At 38.4% G+C, this 22,994-nt stretch overlaps 1 protein-coding gene across 5 annotated transcripts in view; it reads left to right on the forward strand.

The window, feature by feature from the left end:
- LOC132127459 (protein furry homolog) overlaps nucleotides 1-22,994 on the forward strand; it is a 61,289-nt gene that overhangs the window by 22,713 nt on the left and 15,582 nt on the right. For 3 of the 5 annotated variants that reach the window (XM_059539349.1, XM_059539350.1, XM_059539351.1), the window contains exons 4-42: nucleotides 23-162; nucleotides 1,001-1,091; nucleotides 1,255-1,334; nucleotides 1,510-1,590; nucleotides 3,208-3,376; nucleotides 3,478-3,570; nucleotides 3,758-3,856; nucleotides 4,717-4,818; nucleotides 5,899-6,002; nucleotides 6,193-6,301; nucleotides 6,434-6,520; nucleotides 6,766-6,937; nucleotides 7,040-7,172; nucleotides 7,379-7,486; nucleotides 7,580-7,814; nucleotides 7,951-8,136; nucleotides 8,931-9,017; nucleotides 9,227-9,486; nucleotides 9,638-9,827; nucleotides 9,909-10,033; nucleotides 11,065-11,122; nucleotides 11,259-11,350; nucleotides 11,522-11,694; nucleotides 12,441-12,601; nucleotides 13,176-13,286; nucleotides 13,648-13,802; nucleotides 13,906-14,005; nucleotides 14,214-14,385; nucleotides 14,625-14,881; nucleotides 15,161-15,307; nucleotides 15,391-15,559; nucleotides 15,861-15,951; nucleotides 16,165-16,247; nucleotides 17,334-17,484; nucleotides 18,303-18,406; nucleotides 20,263-20,448; nucleotides 21,758-21,959; nucleotides 22,495-22,616; nucleotides 22,737-22,924. In XM_059539349.1, the coding sequence (XP_059395332.1) occupies nucleotides 23-162; nucleotides 1,001-1,091; nucleotides 1,255-1,334; nucleotides 1,510-1,590; nucleotides 3,208-3,376; nucleotides 3,478-3,570; nucleotides 3,758-3,856; nucleotides 4,717-4,818; nucleotides 5,899-6,002; nucleotides 6,193-6,301; nucleotides 6,434-6,520; nucleotides 6,766-6,937; nucleotides 7,040-7,172; nucleotides 7,379-7,486; nucleotides 7,580-7,814; nucleotides 7,951-8,136; nucleotides 8,931-9,017; nucleotides 9,227-9,486; nucleotides 9,638-9,827; nucleotides 9,909-10,033; nucleotides 11,065-11,122; nucleotides 11,259-11,350; nucleotides 11,522-11,694; nucleotides 12,441-12,601; nucleotides 13,176-13,286; nucleotides 13,648-13,802; nucleotides 13,906-14,005; nucleotides 14,214-14,385; nucleotides 14,625-14,881; nucleotides 15,161-15,307; nucleotides 15,391-15,559; nucleotides 15,861-15,951; nucleotides 16,165-16,247; nucleotides 17,334-17,484; nucleotides 18,303-18,406; nucleotides 20,263-20,448; nucleotides 21,758-21,959; nucleotides 22,495-22,616; nucleotides 22,737-22,924 (5,373 nt within the window). Of the gene's footprint in view, nucleotides 1-22; nucleotides 163-1,000; nucleotides 1,092-1,254; nucleotides 1,335-1,509; nucleotides 1,591-3,207; nucleotides 3,377-3,477; nucleotides 3,571-3,757; nucleotides 3,857-4,716; nucleotides 4,819-5,898; nucleotides 6,003-6,192; nucleotides 6,302-6,433; nucleotides 6,521-6,765; nucleotides 6,938-7,039; nucleotides 7,173-7,378; nucleotides 7,487-7,579; nucleotides 7,815-7,950; nucleotides 8,137-8,930; nucleotides 9,018-9,226; nucleotides 9,487-9,637; nucleotides 9,828-9,908; nucleotides 10,034-11,064; nucleotides 11,123-11,258; nucleotides 11,351-11,521; nucleotides 11,695-12,440; nucleotides 12,602-13,175; nucleotides 13,287-13,647; nucleotides 13,803-13,905; nucleotides 14,006-14,213; nucleotides 14,386-14,624; nucleotides 14,882-15,160; nucleotides 15,308-15,390; nucleotides 15,560-15,860; nucleotides 15,952-16,164; nucleotides 16,248-17,333; nucleotides 17,485-18,302; nucleotides 18,407-20,262; nucleotides 20,449-21,757; nucleotides 21,960-22,464; nucleotides 22,617-22,736; nucleotides 22,925-22,994 lie in introns of all 5 variants that reach the window. The other 2 variants (XM_059539348.1, XM_059539347.1) reach the window with 1 other exon arrangement.

Raw genomic sequence — 22,994 nt, forward strand, 5'->3', positions numbered from 1 at the left:
CAATTCCTATGTTTCCCCACAGCTGATCAGCACTATGAGCTCTCTTGCTGAGTATTGTCTTCCCTCCATCCTGCGGACGCTGTTTGACTGGTATAAAAGACAGAACGGCTTGGAAGACGAGTCCCATGAGTACCGCCCACGTGCAAACACCAAGTCCAAAAAGTGAGTCTCCACCAAGATTTAAAGTTACTAGTTGCTAATCTTCACCAAGATTACCAAAGTCACATTTACCTCTCTGAAGTATTTTTAAAACTTTAAAATTTGTAAACTCTTCTTAGACAAAATAAGACTGTTATATAGGGTATGGTGAAATGTTTGGTCAGTTTTAACCCTGTCTATAGAGTATACTTGAGATAAAAATAGAGCACACAAAATCAGGTATCTGCTCTTTAAATCAATTTAATCTGATTTAATGTCTGTTGCATAAGTGTGATAATAGGATCCTGTATATTTGTGTGTTTATGTATGTGTGATCTAGTGTGGATGGAAGCGTGGGATTGATGCCTGTCGTCAGGAAGCCTTGCCTTCTTCTTATGAAATACAATCTCTAATGCAGTGCACTGCACAGCAGCTCATCTGACATTAGGCCAGTAATAGCAAAAGGGCTGTGATGATTGGCTGTTTTTGAATAGATGGGCTAACAAGATTAGTATCGTCTGGTGGATCTTTTTCCTGTGGACATTTTTATTTAAGCCTACTTTCACAATAATGTTTTTTAATATTGTATTTTAGAAATATTTGTCACATATTAGTGGGAAAGTAAAGGAATAAATTCCTCAGCAGTTATATGCGATCTCATTTCCGCAGACCATAATCAAATATCACTATTGGCAGTTAGGTTTGGTTACATCAGTGCTTCAGAATCAAATAGAGGCCATAGAGATTTCAGAAGCTCACATGGCACAAACCCCGGAAGCATATTTATGTTATTGACTTAAGCAAGCAGTGATTGTTTATCAAAATGTGATTTATTCAGTTTCTTGTTCGCTCTCTCTTTCAGTGATGAACAGCAGAAAGATTATCTGATGGAAAGGAGGGATTTAGCAATAGACTTCATATTCTCACTGGTGCTTATTGAGGTTTTAAAACAGGTAAAAAAAAATAATAATCAAATTTGATTTAATCATTTACATTTTTTATTCTACTTATTTAATATAACGTAATAAATAAATATATCAATTAATGAAATTCATTATTTAATTATATTTTATAATATTTAATATTTACTCTTTCTTTTTCTGGCTTACTTTGTAGATCCCTCTTCACCCTCTTCTGGACGGCCTGATTCAGGAAGTCATTAACCTGGCCTTCAAACACTTTAAGTACAAAGAAGGGTAACGATCCACTCAAGTTATTTCCTCCATCCACCATAATCCATAACACTCCTGCATAAATCTGCCTAATAAGCATTTTACATCATTTTAATTTTCCCTCAGTCGAGTGTACTCACTGCAAATGTAAGTGCTGTTAAGCCAAGTAAAAAAATGATGGTCTTTCTCTGTCCTGCAGGTACCTTGGGCCAAACACAACTAACATGCACATAGTGGCTGATCTGTATGCAGAGGTTGTCGGTGTCGTTGCTCAGTCCAGGTAAATTATGAAGCAGCAAAATCAGAACATATTTAGAGTTTAATATACAGTTATGTGGAGTGAGATTTTGGACCAGTGAAACCATTTTTGCTTGAGGTTGTGTTGGGCCACCACGGTAAAACCACATGCGTTTGCTTTAAAATTCCCACCTCACCTTGAAATAGATGGCTCCATGATTCCTCTTGAAGCCAGCGACCTGGTTTCAAACCCAACATGATGGCGGCATTCTTCTTCCTGTGACAGAGTGTCTAGTGTTAGATGAAACACTAATGGGAGCCCATTACCCTGATAGATAAGACGTCTCGTCATGTTCACAGGACGCTCCATCAGTGTCTCCCTATCAGTGTGAGAGCGCCAGTACTGACAGTAATGGCCTAGCTCTTTCCATATTTAATAGTGTGAAAAATGTCCTTGTGGCTGAACTAATAATAAGGAAGTCTTAAAACTCTGGAGTCTACATGTGTTTGTAGAAGTCGAACGACATGTTAGGTATGCATGGGTCTGTTCTTCTCCTCAGTGCAGTACGTGATAAATAGCATAATTCAGTCAAACAGTTTGTACAGTGCAAATACACATGGTTGCTTTATTTCTCTGAGTGGGAAAGTAGCCAGTTGGTTTGTAGCTCACCTAAAACAAACATCGAGTCTTGCAGAGAGAGATGCCTCCCTATTCCTCCTCCAGATGCCTTTCTAAATATTGGGCTGAAGATCTCTCCCTCTGTCAGAGTGAACTCACAAACACACAAACACTCCCTAACACATGTGTACCAGAAACATCCAAGTCCCGGCCAAACTGAATCTGCTGACTTTGGTGGAATGGAGTTAAACATGGTCTTCTTATTGCAATTTGATTGAATGAATTTACTGATATTCTGATTATTATTAATTGCAGTTGGTAGCATACGTAATGAATATTGAGAAAAGCCTTTAGTTGAAGACAATTAAATAAAAGACAAGTACTGAATAGACAAGATGTGACTTGTGTGGTTTATTGTTTGTTTGTTTTTTTGAGTTTTGAGTTTAGTAAATTTTGAATGGATTTTTGTCAATCTGAAGGTAGGTGGGGCATGCGTTTTAGGCAGGAAACTTTTTTTTATACATTACATTTACATTTAGTCATTTAGCAGACGCTTTTATCCAAAGAGATGCCAATGGAAGCAATCAAAATCAACAAAAAAGCAATGATATGCTAGTGCTATAACAAATCTCAGTTAGCTTAACGCAGTACACATAGCAAAGTTTTTAAAATCATATAATGCATAAAAATAAATATATATAAATAAATATACTGTCTGTAGTTTTTAAAAAATTATGTACACATGTAGACCCATGTCTAAAATTATGTACACATCTTTACCCGTCTCGTTGTTTTTAGCTTCAGCATAAATTTACATTTTCTCATTTTGACCTACAAATGAGGAACATCATAAGCAATTTATCATAACATATATTATGCAAATATCTATAAACAAGCAACAGCTTGTAGTTAAATCACAACTGCAGGATAAAGGGAATCAAACCAAGACTTTACTGTTTTGCTATATTTTTATTATTATATTTATTTAGCAGTATTATTATTATTATTTTTGAAATATGAATACCTTTCCATTCTTCCCAGGTTTCCTGCAGTGAGGAAGAAGTTCATCTCAGAGTTGAAGGAGCTCAGGCAGAAAGAGCAGAGCCCGTATGTTCTCCAGAGCACCATCAGCCTCATTATGGGGGTCAAGTTCTTTCGTATTAAAATGTACCCAGTGGAAGATTTTGAAGCGTCTTTCCAGTTTATGCAGGTACACACCAAATCAATACTACAAATGTTTTATTTTAATTGACAAACAGTGTACACTATGATAAATAAAAATCTTTCTCTTGTACTCTTATATGTTTATAGGAGTGTGCTCAGTATTTCTTGGAGGTGAAAGATAAGGACATTAAACACTCTCTGGCTGGACTCTTCGTAGAGATACTCGTCCCTGTAGCCGCAGTAAGTAAAGCTGTCTTTGCTGCAGTAAACACTGCCAAGCTAAGTATTTGAATGTTTAAATATTTCAATGTATTTTTATTTATGCACTAAGTTAGAATTTGTTTGAGTAAGAAAAAGTTTACAGAATACTGTATGCAGGTTTACATTTTAAACTGTAATTCGTATTCAACACGATGTTTCTCTTCAGACGGTAAAGAATGAGGTGAACGTGCCCTGTTTGAGGAACTTTGTGGAAACGCTGTATGATACAACATTAGACCTGTCATCCAGGAAGAAACACTCTCTGGCAAGTCTGGCTCTCTTTTCCCATGCTTGAGAGCAGTAGAGAGAGATGCATCAACAGTAATTGGCTCATAGCTGACATGTTTTTGCTGTCTGTGATGTTTTAAATAGTCCATCTCTAAAAATAGTTTTTCACATTTTCAAAACTTAGCATAACAACTGTTTATTTGATACATTTCTAACCTGTGGAACACAATAGCTGTGTGATGTGTGTGAGTTTTGACATTCTAGTTTAAGGGCAGCGTTTCAGTTTATTTGTTTGCCACAAATTGCCGCTAAATATTTTGCAATCCAACTTAAAGATAACAACTCAAGTGGAAAATTATGATGACAGCAAAGTACTTTCTGAAATATGTCAGAGAGCAGTGCTTCTCAAAGTGTAGTTCTCAACCCAAAAATTCCTGTATACACTTAAATAAATAATGTGAAATTTTTAAATCATTTACAGTAATGAAATTACTAACAGTAAATGTGCCATCAGTCATTTTCTTGGCAAATATTTTAATGAAACCATAGCAATATGGCTGCCTCAATTATTTTTTACACTATTAAATTCATACCTGCTTTAAGCTGTCTGAGAATATTTAAAAACCTGTTTTTATGGGTATTTTAATCACTTTTTGAATAGCTTCGACCTGTTCAAACTATATTTTTTTGATAGGTATTGTGGTTACCATGATTAATAATGATCTCAGTAGGAATTTGTGTGTGTCTGAATTGTTTCAGATATAAAGAGATGTGGGGAGAGAGAGTTTGAATACACTTTGTTCTAGAGTGATTCGCTGACTTTGAGCAGTTTTCAAATTATACAATTCTTGTTAAGGACTTGTGTAATCATTGATCTGTCTTTTTTTTCTTTCTCAGGCTCTGTATCCATTGGTAACATGTCTGCTGTGTGTGAGCCAGAAGCAAATCTTTCTAAACAGATGGCACGTCTTCCTCAACAACTGCTTGTCCAACCTGAAAGTGAGTCTTTGTGATCCACAAAGCTTGTGTGATACAATAGACCTGAGATGACGTCAGATTATGGATAACAGATCACATGAAAAAATGAATGCAGTTTTGTTGTGCAAGGCAGTTGTGTAAGCATCATGTGATCGCATGTTCTTTTAATCATTGGAGACCATCAGTCAAGTGCACAGATATTTAAAGTGGCAGCAGTTACAAGCAAATAGCTGTTAAAAAATGTCTGAAATGCAGAGGGAAGGCAGCAGACTGTAGGAATGTTATGCTTCCTTGAAGAGGAGGGAGGCAGGTAGGACAGGAGAATCCTTTATCATTAGCTTAACATCTCATTGTACATTCTGTAGAAATTCAGTCTTTATACCTGTGTAGGGATGTGAGAGAGGCAGAGTGAAAGAATGAATGAAATGAGTCGGGGCAAGAAAAAGAAGGTACAAAATAACAACCACGAAGTGCAGCACTGAGAGACCTTCTGGCAATGATGTTTAACAAGATGCTGGATCTTTCTTTCAAGCTTTCAGCTTTTAATCTGATTTCTGTTATCTCTCAGTGTCTCTGCGTCTATGGCAGTTGTCGTGTTGTGCTTGCAGCGGTCTGCTGCAGTTAGTCTGAGAGCTGCTGACTTGTTATGTAATGAAGGTTTTGACCTGTAGGAAAAAGATCCTGTTTGTTACAGACAGTTTCAAAGTATAGAAAATTGCAGTAAAAATAATTTTAATCCGTATATTTGCCTTGCCAGTAAAATATATAAACATCCTTACAATAGGATACATTTATTGATATACCAATAATATAATTAAATGTGTTAAAATATATATTACAAATCTATTCATTTTATATATATATATATATAAATGTTCATTTATTATAATTTTTATAAATATTTATTATGTAATTTTTCTTTTTTTTCTTTATTTTAAGCTGATCTGTTGTTTGAAGATTTTTATTGTTGAACTAATGCAAATTATGGAATTAGTGGAAATTATACAGAAGTTTAAAAAGTGCACATATTTGGTGATCATAATTTATTAGATGCATCACAGGAACGTAAATGGAAATTACAGCAAAGTGCTCTTCTTTCAGAACAAAGACCATAAAATGGCCCGGGTGGCACTTGAATCTCTCTATCGGCTGCTGTGGGTCTACATGATCCGAATCAAATGTGAAAGCAACACTGCAACACAGAGGTAGCGTACTGAAAATCAGAAACATGCAGTACAAGTCACAATTCAAGAAATAGATTTCTGATATAAGAAATATAATGGATATTTCAAATGCATTACACTGCCAGTGATGATGAAGAGTAAGATTTGATGATGTTGATTCTGATGATTGACATCTGTTAAGATGACGTTTTGACCTTTTTATCCATTCCAGCCGCCTCACCTCAATCATATCAACGCTGTTCCCTAAGGGTTCACGGAGCGTCGTTCCCAGAGACATGCCACTCAACATATTTGTCAAGATAATTCAGTTCATCGCCCAGGTTTGACACCCACACCCCTTTGTACACCTGATAAGCATCTAAGAAAATATTAGCTGCACATCTATGCTTCTGTGTCAGGGCGTTATTAAATAACACACAGCAATATCCTCTTTGTTTCTCTCCTTACTAAAGGAAAGGCTGGATTTTGCAATGAAAGAAATAATATGTGATCTGCTGAGTGTTGGAAAATCAGCCAAAGCTTTCAGTTTAAATCCAGAGGTAATGTTTATTCTCAAACACACACCCCCACATGTTTGCTTCAAATGCTCAAATGTTTTTACGTAAAGCTTAATTATAAATTCTTCCTAAAAAGCTCAAGAAATAATAATTATAGAATTAAAATAGAATGTGATTTGCAGAGTAAACTCATACAAATGCATTCATCCCAGTAGACTGAGTTGAGATCTTGTCATGAGAAATGCATATTTGGTTTATTTTCTTGTATTTGTGTGGTGTATGTCCAGAGAATGAACATTGCTCTGAGAGCATTCCTTGTCATAGCCGATAACCTGCAGCAGAAAGATGGTGAACCACCCATGCCGAACACAGGGGCCACTTTGCCTTCTGGGAACACTCTGAAGAAGAAAAAAACCTACCTCAGCAAAACTCTAACTGAGGAGGAAGCTAAACTTATAGGTCAGGCCACTGATATTGCAAACACCTGCTTGTGTGTGCTTGAGTTTGTTGTGTATCTTACAGTTTTTTTATAGTGTGGATTGTTTATGCTGTTCCCTGCAGGTATGGCACTGTATTACTCCCAGGTCAGGAAGGCCATTGATAACATCCTGAGGCACTTGGACAAAGAGGTGGGCCGCTGCATGATGCTCACCAATGCCCAGATGCTTAACAAGGAACCTGAGGACATGATCACGTAAGCAACTGTTTCTGGCCTGTCTCTACCTATTAGTGTAACATGAGTGGGTGAAGGGAAAGCTCACAACCAGACAACATACTGTATGAGTCACATCCAGCCCACACACCCTGTTCAGACAGTTTGACATTCTCTTTTTTTCCTGTTTCCTTTTGTTTCTCACATTGTTTACTTTTCCATAACTCATCCCTTCTCTCTCGGGTCAGGGGTGAGAGAAAACCGAAGATTGACTTGTTCCGGACGTGTGTTGCGGCTATTCCCCGTATCCTACCAGACGGCCTGTCCAAAATTGAGCTCATCGATCTCTTGGCCAGGTGAGGTTCACCACGCACCCTTTGACTGAAAAATGCACCTTCCAATAAAAAGCTATAATTATCACTGATTGTTTTTCTCTTTGCATTTTGCAGGCTGACGGTCCACATGGATGACGAACTCAGACTCATTGCCCAGAATTCGCTGCAGAGTCTTCTGCTAGACTTCTCCGACTGGAGAGAAGATGTGCTGTTCGGGTACACTAACTTCCTGCTGCGTGAAGTGCAGGACACACAGCAGGGCCTGCAGGACTCGTCTATTAAACTGCTGCTGCATTTCCTGACCCAGTGGAGGCTGGCGATACAAGCGCCTGGAAAACGCTCGGCGGAGGTATAAACATTATGTGCCACTGGACGTTTTGAATGAACATTTTCTCTTTGCTGGCTGTGCTTACTAAGCCAATATAAACAGTTCTTTGGAGTTGTGGGCATGATCGTGTGTATGTGTATATATTTGTTGACTTCAGATGGGAACTCACAGCAGCGGGAGCTCCAGACTGCCGCCCGAGCGCAGTCCACACTCCACGGTGCTGCACGCTGTGGAGGGTCTGGCCCTGCTGCTGCTGTGCTCCTGCCAGACCAGCACCCGCAAACTGGCTGTGTCCGTCCTCCGAGAGATACGCTGCCTGTTTACAGCCATCGGACAAGCCGAGGTGAAACAAACTGCTGGAACTTTAGTAGATTAGGCCAGAAAAACACAACACAAAACCAAGTGATTAAACCAAACAAGGCAGAATAAAATATTATAGAAAAAGACAGAATATAATAAAAACTAATAGAATAGAAAAAGACAGAATAGAATCTTGTAGAAAAGGACAATATAGTGAAGAAAGAAAGATAGCATAAAATAAAAAAGATGGGATGGAATAGAAAAAGAACAGAATACAACAGAATAGAATAGAAAAGACATTGACAAACAGAATTCGAACAAATAGAACAGACGGTAGCCTAGACAAATAAGACCGAATCGGATTAGAAAAAAAGAAAGGGTAAAGAAATAAAAAGACTATATAGAATAGAAAAAAGATAGCATAGAATAAAAAAGATAATAGAATAGAATATCCATAGAATAGAAAATTACAATAGAATAGAGAAATGAAATAGAGTAGAAAAGAACAGAAATATAACAAGTAAAACAGAACAGAAAAAAATAATAATATAAAAACAATAGTTTGAAAGGGGAAAGAGAATTAAACAGAAAATAAAATAAATGAGTTTTATAGTTAAAATAATTTAAAATGTATAGATAATAGCCAAACATTTGGTTGTCACTAAAGCTTTTTGACAATATATTGAATTACATTTGACCAGTTGAAATAATCCTAAATATGCATACACACGCAGTGGATTGATTTTAGACATGATACTAATCAATACTAGACCTGTTAGTGCAGCGTAAACATTATTCAACAAGAGCCTCATGACTGTCATGTGATTCTTCTCTCAGGATGACGATAAATCCATGATCGAGGTTATGGACCAACTGGCCCCCAGCGTGCTGGAAAGTTTTGTCCATGTGGCCTTCTCTGACTCTGTAAGCATTTCCCATTAGCCCAGCGGATGTGTTTCTGTTTGTATATCCATATGTTTATGTCGTTCTCAGTATTGACCTCTACTTGCATAAAATTGATTTGTGCCTCAAGGCTTTTATAGAACACAGTCAACAAATGTTTCTGTCTGTAGAGTCCTAATACACATGCATGCTTGCTCAAGTTCAGCCATTAAAATCTGTGTTCTGTGAAGGCCACCCTGCCCATGAGTCATCACGTGGACCTGCAGTGGCTGGTAGAGTGGAACGCACGCCTGGTAAACAGCCACTATGATGTAAAGAGCCCATCTCACGTGTGGATCTTCGCTCAGTCTGTGAAGGACCCCTGGGTGCTCTGCCTCTATAGCTTCCTTAGGCCAGATCACCTCCCTAAGCACTGCTCCACCGCGCTCAGCTATGCCTGGCCCTATGCATTCACACGTCTACAGCTGCTTATGCCACTAGTTGACCCAAAGTGAGTATTTACATTATCTTTACTCTTAAAACTTGCCGTTTTGATGATTTTTTTTTTGCACGAGTATGCCAGAAAAGAATAGTTTAAAGAATAGACATTCATGTCCAAAGTAGAAATTATTTTTGAGCCCCTTTCTTTGGACTCCCCACAGCAGTCCCGTTTATGCCAAAAAGACCAACACGCCTGGTCCAGCCGATGGCTATGTGACGCTGTGGAGGAATTACCTGATATTGTGCCTCGGTGTTGCCAAACCTAGTATCATGAGTTCAGGTCACCTGAGAGCCTCTACACCTGAAATCATGGCTACCACACCTGATGGCAGTGTCACATATGACAACAAGGTACATTATAAAATAATGTGATTCGTGATTCAGAAAATGAAAGAACTGTGATGTCATGAAAACGTATGTGTTTCTGATCAGGTGATAGGCACACCATCAGTGGCGTGGCTCCTGAAACAGCTGGTTCCTCTCATGAGATCGGAGAGTTTAGAGATCACCGAGTCTCTAGTCCTTGGCTTTGGACGAACGAATTCCCTTGTGTTCAGGTACTGTTTTTAATAAAGAAGCTTCTTTCTCAACCCAGTGTGCTATTTAGCATTTGTGTGAGATTTTCATAGTTTTCATAGGGTTACTTCTTAAACCAGGGAATTTACATCAAATATATCAAAGAACTCAGGAAACTGCTGTGGTCTTTTTCCACACACAGTGATGAAGCCATGAAAAATGTGTGTTTGAGAACAGCAAATGAAAAGAGCAGCGAGTAATGTGTGTGTCAAACAAAATAGCAGAGATGACTGTCATTCCATTCTGACGTGTGCCGTTACTTAGAAGTGGACAGATATCTACAGATTCCGTAAGACTCTACTAGTAGTTTATTGAAACAAAGGCAGTGTTGTAACTATTAACTGAATCTAGAACTATTTAAAAATGTTTTCAGTAATTTGAATGCAGGTGAAAAAAATATATAAATATTAGATGAAAAGCTATTAGAATCATAGAATTTTTACAACTTTTTTAGAAAGTTAGAAATTAATGAAATTGGAAATGTTGCCTTGGCGCCTACCTAAAAATAGATATGTTTAACATAAACTACTGAAATAACAAAAACTTATTTAAAAATGTTTTGAGTAAATGCAGGTGAAACAAAATATAAATATTAGATGAAAAGCTTTTAGGATCATAAAATTAAAAAAAACGTTGTTTTTTTTAAATATTAGAATTCAATAAAATTGGAAATGTTGCCCTGGCACCTGCCTAAAAATAGATAAGTTTAACATAAACTCATATATTTCATAATATATATATCATAAACATAAACCAGAAAAAAGGTAAGCAAAAAAAAAAATATATATATATATATATAAATATATATATATCCTACAGTTTTGTATGAAAATACTAGAATAACACTGAGAACAAACTATTTAATGTAACTTAAAGATTTTTCAACCCTAGACATACTGATTTTATGAATTCATAGCAGCACACTGCATAATAAAGCCATACTCTCACCAGGCTATATTTATGTTGCTTTCAGTCTGCTGATTTCTCATTTCATACTTGTGTGTTTTCATAGGGAGCTGGTGGAAGAACTCCATCCTCTTATGAAAGAAGCTCTGGAGAGGAGACCTGAGGTGAGAGCTCTGTCCTAATGTAGCTCTTTGGAAACGATGGAAACTCCACAAATAACGTAATGGTCCATAGTGCTCATGCACATTATTAGATGTAAATTGACTCTCTCTCTGTCATTCTTTCTTTCTGTCTCTGTAGAATAAGAAGCGGAGGGAGCGGAGAGATCTGCTCCGGCTTCAGCTGCTGCGTATATTTGAGCTTCTTGCTGACTCAGGGGTCATCAGTGACAGGTGAACTCTCCCCTCCAGGCCTGCTTTGTTGACTTAAGAAGTTAAATCCTGGGATGAACTTTCTAAACTGAGCTTATTTCACAACAAAGCAGATCTTTGACCTCTGTTAAATTAAAAAGGGAAAGGGACAGTCTTGTAAAATCCCTTGTGCATCTGTTTTCTTCTCTGCAGTACCAATGGGGCATTGGAACGAGATTCCCTGGCTCTAGGAGCCCTTTTCCTAGAGTATGTCGATCTGACCCGGATGCTCTTGGAAGCAGAGAATGACAAAGAGCTGGACATTTTGAAAGACATGAGAGCTCATTTCAGTGGAATGGTGGCAAACCTCATCCAGTGTGTTCCAGGTAACACACAGAGCCATTATTTTGAATATCCTTTATCTCTTTTAGGATTTAAAAATTTGCATAAGCATCTCAAATGTCTTTCCCAGTGTATAATGAATACTGGAAATTCTCCCAAATATACTCTATAATACCAAAGGTCATAATGAGAGTGGGCCAGATATTTTAGCTGATATAATAGAGCCACTGATACATGGGTCTTGGTGTCTAAAGTTATCCAAACAAACCGCCTTTTCAGAGTCTCAAAACTCTCTAACACTGAATGAGTCACTTATTAAAGACCCAGGAGCTGAGCTATGAATAGAACTGTTCTGGCTCTGATTAATACGTGCTGACTGACCAAGAAAACCCTCAGACCAGCAAAGCACGACATCCCCTCTGACACACAAGCAGCCTACATAAGCCCACCAGAAGCCCTGCATCACAGCTAGCTCTCGAATCAAAAGATGGTTGTGAGGTAGGGCTGTTTAGTGTTGACATACTGAAAAAATGAGATTGGTATTTTTTATGAATAAATATGACAAACTCGAAAGTGACAGTAAAGACATTTATAACCTTATATCTTATGGTTAGAATAAGAAACTTCATTTAAAAGCTTAAAAGATGTGTACATCTGTACAGTAGCAGTGTACATACCCTTGAACAATACCAGTTTATTTTTTTTTCAAAGTTGCCTGACCAAATATGTTTTACACTGTACCATGTTGAGAGCAAAGTGATATAAATTTTTTTGGTGTTTTTCTCTTTAGTCCACAACAGGCGGTTATTGTTCCCCCAGCAGAGCTTGAGGCATCACCTCTTCATTCTCTTCAGCCAGTGGGCCGGACCCTTCAGTGTCATGTTCACACCTCTGGACCGCTATAGTGATCGCAACCACCAGATCACGCGCTACCAGTACTGCGCTTTGAAGGTAAACCTGGATTAAAAATCTGCCAAGGCATTTTATCAAGACTTTATTGCCTCATACTTGGCATATAGACATATCTTGTAATTTAAGAAAGATGAAGTTTAGAATTTGTTCGGTGCCATTTGTCTCTTTGGCTCACGTCACTTGAAGGAAGAACAGACACAGTCATGTTAGCAGTACTAAATCAAGTGAAAACATCTGAAATCCATTCTGGAAAGTACCTGTATGCTCACTTAAAAACTGGCGTGTTTCTTGAGGAAAATCCCCCAAGCTCTTTACATACTCTTTGTCCAAAAAGGCATGCACTTGGCAGTACCATGATGCTCTGACCTTTTTTTTTTTGTTAGTTTTTTTTTTAGTAGAAGGTGTGAAAAACCTATTCTGTGTGTGTCGGATCAGATCAGGGCTGTTAGACAGAAGTACATTGTGTGTTAAGTTTAAAAGCAGTGTGTAATTTCAGTATCATGATGACAATTCATTTTAAAGTCTTATTCCTGTTGGAACTGTGGTATGTCTCTGTTATGAGATTTTATTTGATGTAATGCTTTGTTTTTGTGTGTACATGGTTTGTTGTCAGGCTATGTCAGCGGTATTATGCTGTGGTCCTGTGTTCGATAATGTGGGCCTTTCTACAGATGGATACCTGTACAAGTGGCTGGACAATATCTTAGCCTGCCATGATCTCCGGGTAAGCATTCACTTGCTCCTTTTTATTGTTGGAATAGTTCATGTGTCAGCTGTAGTCTTTGTCTTAACCTGTTGATGCTGAACAGGCTTCCTGTTTAAATTTTATAGCTGCTTTTTATCAGGTCTAATACCTATCATTAAAACGTAACCAACAAGCCTGTCAGGAATGGCCTTTGAACACATTTTGTTTTATTTGCTTTTTCTGCTTTATTGACTCTACTGATTCTATGTTGTCAACCATTTCAATTAGTTTTATCTTGTTTGTTTAGGTTTGCATTTAAAGTTGAAGTTAATGACTAGAACATTGGGATAACTTTAATTCTGCTTTATGATCACGTTTATATCACCGCCCTGGGCTGCAGGTGCATCGGCTGGGCTGTGAGGTTGTTATCTTGCTCCTGGAACTGAACCCAGATCAGGTGAATCTTTTTAACTGGGCTGTGGATCGCTGCTTCACTGGATCATACCAGCTCGCTTCAGGGTGCTTCAAAGCTATTGCTACTGTGTGTGGTAGCAGGTAATTGGAGCCTTCTTCATTGCCATGGTCACCTTTAATGACATTTTCAGAAAGCAGATCTTTTTTTTTTTTTCATTTGTGTTTTGTTCTTACTCTTTTTTAGGAATTATCCGTGTGACATCGTGACCCTTTTGAATCTGGTGTTGTTTAAGTCATCTGACACAAGCAGAGAGATTTACGAGATATCCATGCAGCTCATGCAGGTACTTGATGATTTTTTATTTTTTGTTTTACAATAACTTGTTCAGATTTTTACTTGCCTTTCTTGTGTTTTCAGTGGCTGAAAGATTTATTTATGCTTGTATTTATAAGTGTCAGAAAGTAATGTTTTTCAAGTTTTCCCTCCAAAAATAAACAAATAAATACATTGCTAGCTCTAAAAATATATATATATTCTTCTGTGTCATTCAGGTTCTAGAGTCCAAGTTGTCCGTTTACTCAAAGAGGATTGTGGGGCAGAAATCAGGAAATATCCTATATGGCACACATGGTCCTTTACCGCCACTATACAGCGTCTCCCTCTTCCAGCTCTCAAATCAGCTGGCCAGCATGTATCCTGAACTCACCCTGCCACTCTTCTCAGGTAGGTTGTGTATGTCTGTGTCTGTGACACACTTACTTGTGCTTTACAAGGAATAGCTGTTAGCCACATATTTGGATGTGTCATCAAACTGTTGCTCCACCAAAAGCAAATAAACACCTTCATGCAAAAGAATAGACCTGGTTGAGCATGCTCTGTTATTGTTCTGCAGCTGAACTTTTGACCTTGCACTAAACATTTTTACTCATTTTTTTTTATCCGCAATTCTTTCACACATGCAGAGGTCAGCCAGAGGTTTCCCACCACTCACCCTAACGGCAGACAGATCATGCTGACCTACCTGCTGCCGTGGCTGAACAACATAGAGCTGGTTGATACAGGACTGCTTCCCCCAACCTCCAGCCCGTGCACTCCAGAGGAAGAGGCTCGTGAGCAGTCTGACAACCTGGGAATCACCCACAGGCTCAAAGGAAACGGTTGGGGCTCTTTGCAGGCCACCTCACTGGTCCTAAACAACCTCATGTTCATGACCGCAAAGGTGAGAGGCACTACATTGTGTAAATAGCCAGTTGTGGTATTGACTCAACCCATCCAATTGAAAAAAGCTCAAATTACTGTAGATATCTTTAATATCTCAGATGAATCTACCAAACTGCAAAGAGGATGAGGAGGATTATGATTATTTATAACGTTTATGCAAGAATTATTGCCTAACATTATACAATGCTACAATACAGTGCAATGAAAGGGTTGAAAATGGGATCCTTAAAAATTGGGCAATCAACTACCATGCTGTTTTTGTGTGGTTTTCCATCAGTATGGAGATGAAGTCCCAGGTCCTGAGATGGAGAATGCCTGGAATGCTCTTGTGGCCAATGACAAGTGGGGTAACAACCTAAGAATAACGCTGCAGTTTCTCATAAGCTTGTGTGGAGTCAGCAGTGACACTACACTGCTGCCTTATGTAAGGAAAACACACATATGGACACTCTTTTAATTTCATTAGATCTTTATAATGGGCTAAAATTGGTTTCAAACTGTTTTTAGATTAAGAAAGTGGTGATATATCTGTGTCGGAACAACACCATTCAGACCATGGAGGAACTGCTCTTTGAGCTTCAGCAGACAGACCCGGTGAACCCAGTGGTCTTACACTGTGACAACCCACCGTTTTACCGCTTTGTTGCCAGCAACAAGAACTCTGTTGTGGCCTCAGGTGAGGCACATATCCCTGGGGGGTGGTTAGCAGCTTTTTTTTCCCCCCGCAGTGTCAGAAATGTATTTCTTAATAAATGTAATCTTTCAGAAGAGAAAATCTTTAATCTGTAAATTATTAAAATATAGTCACTAATAAATGTAGTACTAGCTCAGCTAAGCAGTGAGAGTTCTATGGCTTTGGTCCATCCCATTGCAGAACCCTGAGCTGTGCTGTATTGAATGCTTTGAATTTTATAACCCAATGTTTGGTTCTGACCTAATAATGGTTAAATATTCTGTTTTTTTTTTTGTTTGCAAAGGCACAACATCTAGCAGCAATACGGTAGTAGCCGGGCAAGAAAACTTCCAGGAGACAGATGAGGCAAAGATCGTCAGAGAGAATGAAGAGAGGTAGATCTTCACGTAACTTTGATTTCCTTAAAAAAATGAAGAAAAAAACAAATTTTTTAATACACTAATTCTCCACCACACATGGGCTGTAAGTTCTCATCCACCACATACAGTCTAAGTAGGCAGCTACTGAACAGCCAATTAATAGATGTTAACAATATGCATGTGCATTCTATGTTCCCTAACATGTATTTTGTTCACACATTTTCTCAGGTTAAGCAATGCAGCCCGGGCTCATAACCGTCTGGAATCACGCTACAGCAACAGCTCAGGAGGTTCTTACGACGAGGAGAAGAGTAAGTTCTTCATCTGACCTGTATTATGGTTGTAGTTATGGACAACTTTACAGTTCACAGAGCTGTGTGTGCAACTCCAGACTTTATAGGTTACAGTCAGTAATCCTCCAGATTACAAGAATAGAGCAACAGATGGTTCACAGCTGTCAATCCACACACTGACCTATTGACTAAGGATACTCATTGTTTAACAGCTTTAAATTTCTAACAGCTGACAACTGTACATGTGACTTACCTTTTGGTGCATATTATATATACCAATAATACATGCGTCTCCGTATTAAGGAATTTGGTACTGAAATTAAGGTCACGACATATGCCTTTGTCTGTGTATTTTCTCATGCATGTGCACGTCAACTAGTTGTGCATGTGTATTTGTGTGTTTTGGGTGGGAGCTGCCAGCTTTTGTCCTGCCTACATACCTGTCATGACAGCTGATGGCCGAGTGACAAGATGAATGACAAGTTAATTGCATAATGCCCTCTGAATCGACTCATCGCACCAGATGGTTATATGAAGTGACATAGTGAAATTCCTCTTTAATTTAATTGAATAATTCATTAAAATGTATTAATTTATTATTTATTTTTAATGGATCAATCATTTTTAATTCTAAATCATCAGTTTATTTAGAATGATTAATTTATTAGATTAATTTAAAGATAAAAAACATACAATACTTTATGATAGTGGACATTTCAAGAATATTTTAGAAATATTTCCTGATTTATTTTGGTTATAAAGACTCAGATTCAGATGATTTGACTAATTTGATGTTAAATTGTATGTAACACTATAGACACATTTCAAAATGTTTCTAATTATAAAGCTTTCTGGAATACTTGATTGTGATTGGTCACTCATAGCATTCTGTGAATTTTTTACCATTGTGTCCTACATAACTGTGCCAGTTTTACATTTCTTGTACCACTCTGGTATATTTCAACTTTTTGGAGTCAGTATTTAATGCCAATTTATTCAATTATGGTATTTGGTATGGTGTTTTGGTTACCTTGTTCACATTGGTGTCCTAGTAACTCTGTTTTAATGTAATGTAGGTTTGACTCTTATTATGTGTGTTAACAGATGACCCCCTGCCTCCGTATGCTGCCTGGTTAATCAGTGTATTGGAGAGTAACAGACCTCAGCCTCTCCCCATGCCTGTGAATGGAGGCTGTTGGGCCCCGTTGGTGGACTACCTGCCCGAGACCATCACCCCACGGGGACCCCTTCACAGGTACCACCCGAGCATTCCTTATGCCTTTGAATTCCTTTGCATTTTAATACAGTCTGACTGAATGAGAGTTTATGAAAGGTCTTAAATGTCCAACCCTCCTACTCTCAAAACATTTACACAGACATACATGGATTCACACCATAAACTCATCGTTACAGAGTTGCTTTTGTTCATGTGCAGCGAATTGATTTTATTAAGCCAATCCCATAAAACCCGCTTGTGTTAGTTTGTTCTAGCATTTTACAGCAGTTGCCCACAACTCTGTTTTGGTTACAAGAGAGGAGCTGTTGTTCTGTTACCATGACAAAAATTCTTAACAGCATCCTTCTGACATTCAATGATTTTTCAGTAGGGAGGTAAAGACGGTCAGGCATGCATCAAAGGATGGTGCAACAGCATATTTGGGATTTTTATAAAATATCTGTCAAGTTCATCAAATCTGTCCAGACAGTCGGATATACATCAAAACTCATGATTTATTGAGCAGAATTGTTCAACAGTAATACCTGCTAAAAATAAACTCCCCTCTTTGTTTTCTGTCTGGATCTGCGCAAGCCAAATGAAGAGCCATTTGTCTATGATTCACAGTCACAGCTGGGTTTGACCCTGTATGACTTTATTTTAGACCTTTTTGCCATTTCGGTAGATAAAATAGCAAAGGGAGGATGGGAAATAATGGACAGAAGAGATGCAATCAAGATTGATGCCAGATTTGAACTTCCATCATCCACATGATCACTAGGCCACAGTTCCCTGTCTTATTATATATCTACATCTTTCAGTATGTAACACTATTATTGTGACGTGTGTGCCGGCAGGTGTAACATAGCTGTGATCTTCATGACGGAGATGGTGGTGGACCACAGCGTCAGAGAAGACTGGGCTCTACACCTGCCGCTGCTTCTTCATGCTCTCTTCCTAGGTAAGCACTCTTTTATTTTTTCTTTCTCACCTTTTTATCCCACTTTTTTTCAGTGTTATTAAAATGTGGAGAACCCCCTGATCTAGGCTGTACCTTTTTTAGCTAAAAGATATGAGGGAGTTTATGTTTGGATGTGTCTCCGTGAGAACGCACTCACATCTTTGGTCTGGTCTACTGCATATAGTCTACTGCATATATATATTCTCCACTGTAATTCACCCCAGCAGTCTGTCTGAATAACAAAGCACAAAAATGACAGAAATGTGAAAAATGTCTGTGATGAAGAACGAGGAGAAGGAAAAAAAGTGGGCTGGTGAAATTCAAACTACTCATGGCTTATCTCTCTCAAACTCTTGATGTCGTCAGCACCTCATGCCCACAGCTTGTTTCTCTTTATGTCTTTTGGACGCACCTGTGATAATTTGTTTTTCGGCCAGAAATATAGAGTGCAACAGTGACTGTTCACTTTTTCAATGCCCTTTGTTTTTCCTTAAAAAGATTTGTAAGCTCAATAATGGATCAGAACACTACGTATAAACTTTGATTTGGAATGAAAAAAATATTTAAACTTGTATTTCACAATAATATGAAAACAACATTAAAATGTTGATTTATAGTATTCAGATATTTATAGATGCATTGTGGGAGTGGGCAGTTTCTATTTTATGATACTTTTGTTCCTATGATAACTCCATCAGTGAAATTCTCTGCAGGGCTGTGGTTAGTGTAGTTCTTGATCAGTAATTCACCCTTTGCAGGGAGTTCGTTTGACAGGCGATCCGACTAATCATAATGCAGAATCTGCCATTTTGTCCGACAGCAAACCAGTCAGGAGAGTATATTGATGTTGTGAACTTGAAAAATGGTGTATCGATGTCTTTGCATGGTTGAAATGATACCTTCTGATGTTCATTCATGTTAATTTTGTGCTATTACTAGTAAAGAAGAAGAGATGATCGGTTCACGTGCAACTTAAAATGAGTCACTACATTGATGTCACGACACAGTAAAGAGCCACAAAAGGGTATATATTGTTGTAATAAAAAAATATAAAAAATTGGAAGGCTGTTACTTTCCAAGCAGGCATTGGACATCAAAATAACGTCAGGTTGATGTTGGACTTGACGTCAGGCAGATTTTGCACTTTGGTTAGGAATAAAAACCATGTTGATGTCAGTATTTGACGCCAATTTGACTGACTTAACGTTGGATTTTGGTTTACACAACCTAAAAACAACAAATATCAATATGTCAGCTACCGTCGTTATTGGACATCAAATTAACATTGAAATTAGACGTTGAATTGATCATTGCATTTTGGAAAAAATTTAACCAAATATCAACGTCTTATTTTTTTGTGTCCCTGCTGGGAATTTGTTTCATACCAGAAGTAACCATGATGAGACTCCATGATGTCTTTCACCGTGTGAGAACATGATGTGTGGCATGAGAGCAGTATAGCTTGTCGGAGGTAGCAACAGTAACTAAGTGGGGTGGGGTTTTTTTGCGAAGGGTCAGTTAAACATATTTAATGAACTTCAAATCACAAATAACAGCATATAATTTGTGTGCTCATGGCAAGTCTGAACATTTGTACAATTTAAATGTTTGCAAAAAAATGTCCTGAAGAATTGCACTCTTTTACTTAAGTCTGCATTGTTGTATTTTGTGTTCTGTGCATTATATGTGTATTAAACGTGATACATTGCCCGTGTTATGCAACTGCACAACAGTGGGAACACTGAAAGTAATTTAGTTCAGGTTCAGAATGTTGTTCATTCCTGTCCACTTCATTGACTTTTCTATTATGCTCAAATCAGTTCAGTTAATTAACCTGTGCATCTCTGTCCTCTCAGGTTTGGATCATTACCGGCCAGAGGTATTTGAGCACAGCAAGAGGTTACTCCTGCATCTCCTCATCGCCCTCTCCTGCAACAACAACTTCCAAGTCATCGCCTCTGTCCTGTTACTAACCAGAGAGATCGGCGACAACAAGACACTCACCGTTAAATCCAGCTACCAGCCTGAATACCTCTACACAGGTACAATCATTTCTCTACCCAGAATCCAACATGACACAAAAAGACACCATCAATTGACAGAAATAATCTGTTTATTTATATCATTGCACAAAAAGAATTCCAGTTTCTTGCTAGAAGTTTTGTTTTATTTCCCATAAGAGTCAAATTCACAGTAAAGTTTCAAATTGTGCTCAGATATGCCAAGATACAAAAGTCTGCAGGAAAAACCTCTAAGTGTGAATATTCAAATCAATCGTGATATATGGAGAGCAACCTGTAAAAATGTCCTCTGGGTACAGTCTTTACCCACAATTCCTTGTTTTGAGTACAACAACTGTACAAAATCATTAAAGTCATGCCAACTTAGACAACAGGATGAATGCAAAAAAAAAAATTGAATTAAACGCATCTGACCTCATTGTGTCACATCACCTGCAGCAAAGAGCAGACAGTGTGAGTATAAGATTCATCTACATTTTCAACACAGCTTAAATTTACAAATGAGGATGTAGGCAACTATTAAGAAGCTAAAGTCCAAGGGTGGGGATTTAATTCTCTTTGGCATAGAATTCTAAGTATTTTTGGCAGCCGTTTGCCTTTCTCGATATAGAAGAGACCGAGGTAATTAGTCCAGACACCCTGCTAAGTTTCAGTTTGCATTATGACTGAGGTTTTTCTGGCATTTAATCTTTTATCCTGAATGTCACTGATGTTTCTGTTTTCTTCTGTTTACTGATACCTGAATAGACTCATGTCTGAAAAGTCACCGCTGACAATTAAAGCTTAGAATTCAAATCACATTTTTGTAGATGTTTCGGCTCCTATTTTGATCGTACAGACATGCATCGGACATTACTGGGGAATTTGAAATGGAGAAAAGCCTTGTGACGAGTGGGGCGGGGCCGAGGGACATGGGAGCGAGGCCGGTGGAGTGATTGGAGATGAGCTACACCTGTTCGACCCACCGGTCTCGAGGCCCACGGAGGAGATGGAAGGATATAAAACTGGAGCGACGACAGTGAAGGACGAGAGAGGACCAGGCCTGGGCTTTTAGTTGTGTTTTGGTTTTTATTTGAGCGCACCAGTCGTCCGTGAGGGGCTGGTGCGCGGTTTTGTGTTTATTTTTGTAATTAAAGTTTCATGTTGATTGTCCGCCGGTTCCCGCCTCCTTCTTCCGAATATGAAGGTCTTTATCATTACAAGCCTAATTTTGAAACAAGGCTGCAGACACAATAATAATAAACTAAAAATGTTTAAGCATTTACAGATTTGTTGTACTGTTTTTAACCTGCATGCATTGCGTTATTAAACCACATTCCCGTCTGAACAGGGGGGTTCGACTTTCTGCGGGAGTGGCAGGCATCACCTGTGGCGGATTCCGGACTAAGCTCATCCTCCACCTCCTCTAGTGTGAGCCTGGGAGGAAGCATCGGAAACCTACCACAAATCACAGCTGACCTGGAGGAGCTGGACGAGTCCTCCGCAGAATCAGATGAGAAAACCAACAAGCTCATTGAGTTCCTCACTACCAGGTGTGTGGCAAAGATGCAGACTTTTAGCAGTTGTTTCGAAATATGTGGATGAAATCAGATTGAAACTCAAATGGGAGGGATTTTTCAGGCACATAAGACACTTATCTAGAATGCTTTAATATGATTATCAGGATGACAAGACAAAATGGATGGTGCATCAGCGATCAAATATTCATACGCTCACACATCCCCTAGTGGCCAAAGATAAAAACAATTGTTATTGAAAAAAATTCTAAATAATAATGCCATCATTTATTATTAATTATTATTATTTTAAAGATTTTACTTAAATTCATTTTTTTTAAATTCATTTATTTTACATTTTATTTTATTTGTTTCAAATTAGAAAATCACACACGGCAATTTTTATAAATATCTCGAAACATATATTGTTTCCATTTTTTCCCCAGCAAAACTATTGGGCATTTCCCAGAGTCACTAAATCAGTCATTTAGAGAGCAGTAGTTCATGTATTGTGATTTTGGTGGTGGTGGTGGTGGTACAGTGCATGGAGTACTGTCCTGTCCTTACTCAGGGCTTTTGGACCGCTTTGGTGCCATGAAGACATCATGCCAAAGAACCCCAACTCTAAGAGCACTGAGCAGCTCACCAACTTCCTGCGGCATGTGGTTTCTGTGTTCAAGGAGTCCAAATCAGGTAATTACCAAACATTGTTAGTGCATTTATGTGTCATATTTACAGAATGAAATATCCCCTATACATTATATTCTGGAACAGTGGTTGTTTGATAAGCGACTGATAAGTGTCATGTGTCAGATTTCCATCTAGAGCATCAGCTGAGTGACGTTGCTCTGCAGACGGCCCTCTGCAGCTCCTCCCGCCATTATGCCGGGCGCTCGTTCCAGATCTTCCGTGCCTTGAGACAACCCCTCTCTGCCCACGCAGTGTCCGACCTGCTCTCACGGCTGGTGGAGGTTGTGGGGGAACATGGGGATGAAGTACAGGTGTGCATCAATCAGCAAGAGTATTAAAAAACATCCATGCAATAAATGCTGTAATTATATAGCTCTCTGG

The sequence above is a fragment of the Carassius carassius genome, chromosome 45 (assembly GCF_963082965.1).
Source record: "Carassius carassius chromosome 45, fCarCar2.1, whole genome shotgun sequence".
In the NCBI taxonomy this organism is placed as follows: domain Eukaryota; kingdom Metazoa; phylum Chordata; class Actinopteri; order Cypriniformes; family Cyprinidae; genus Carassius; species Carassius carassius.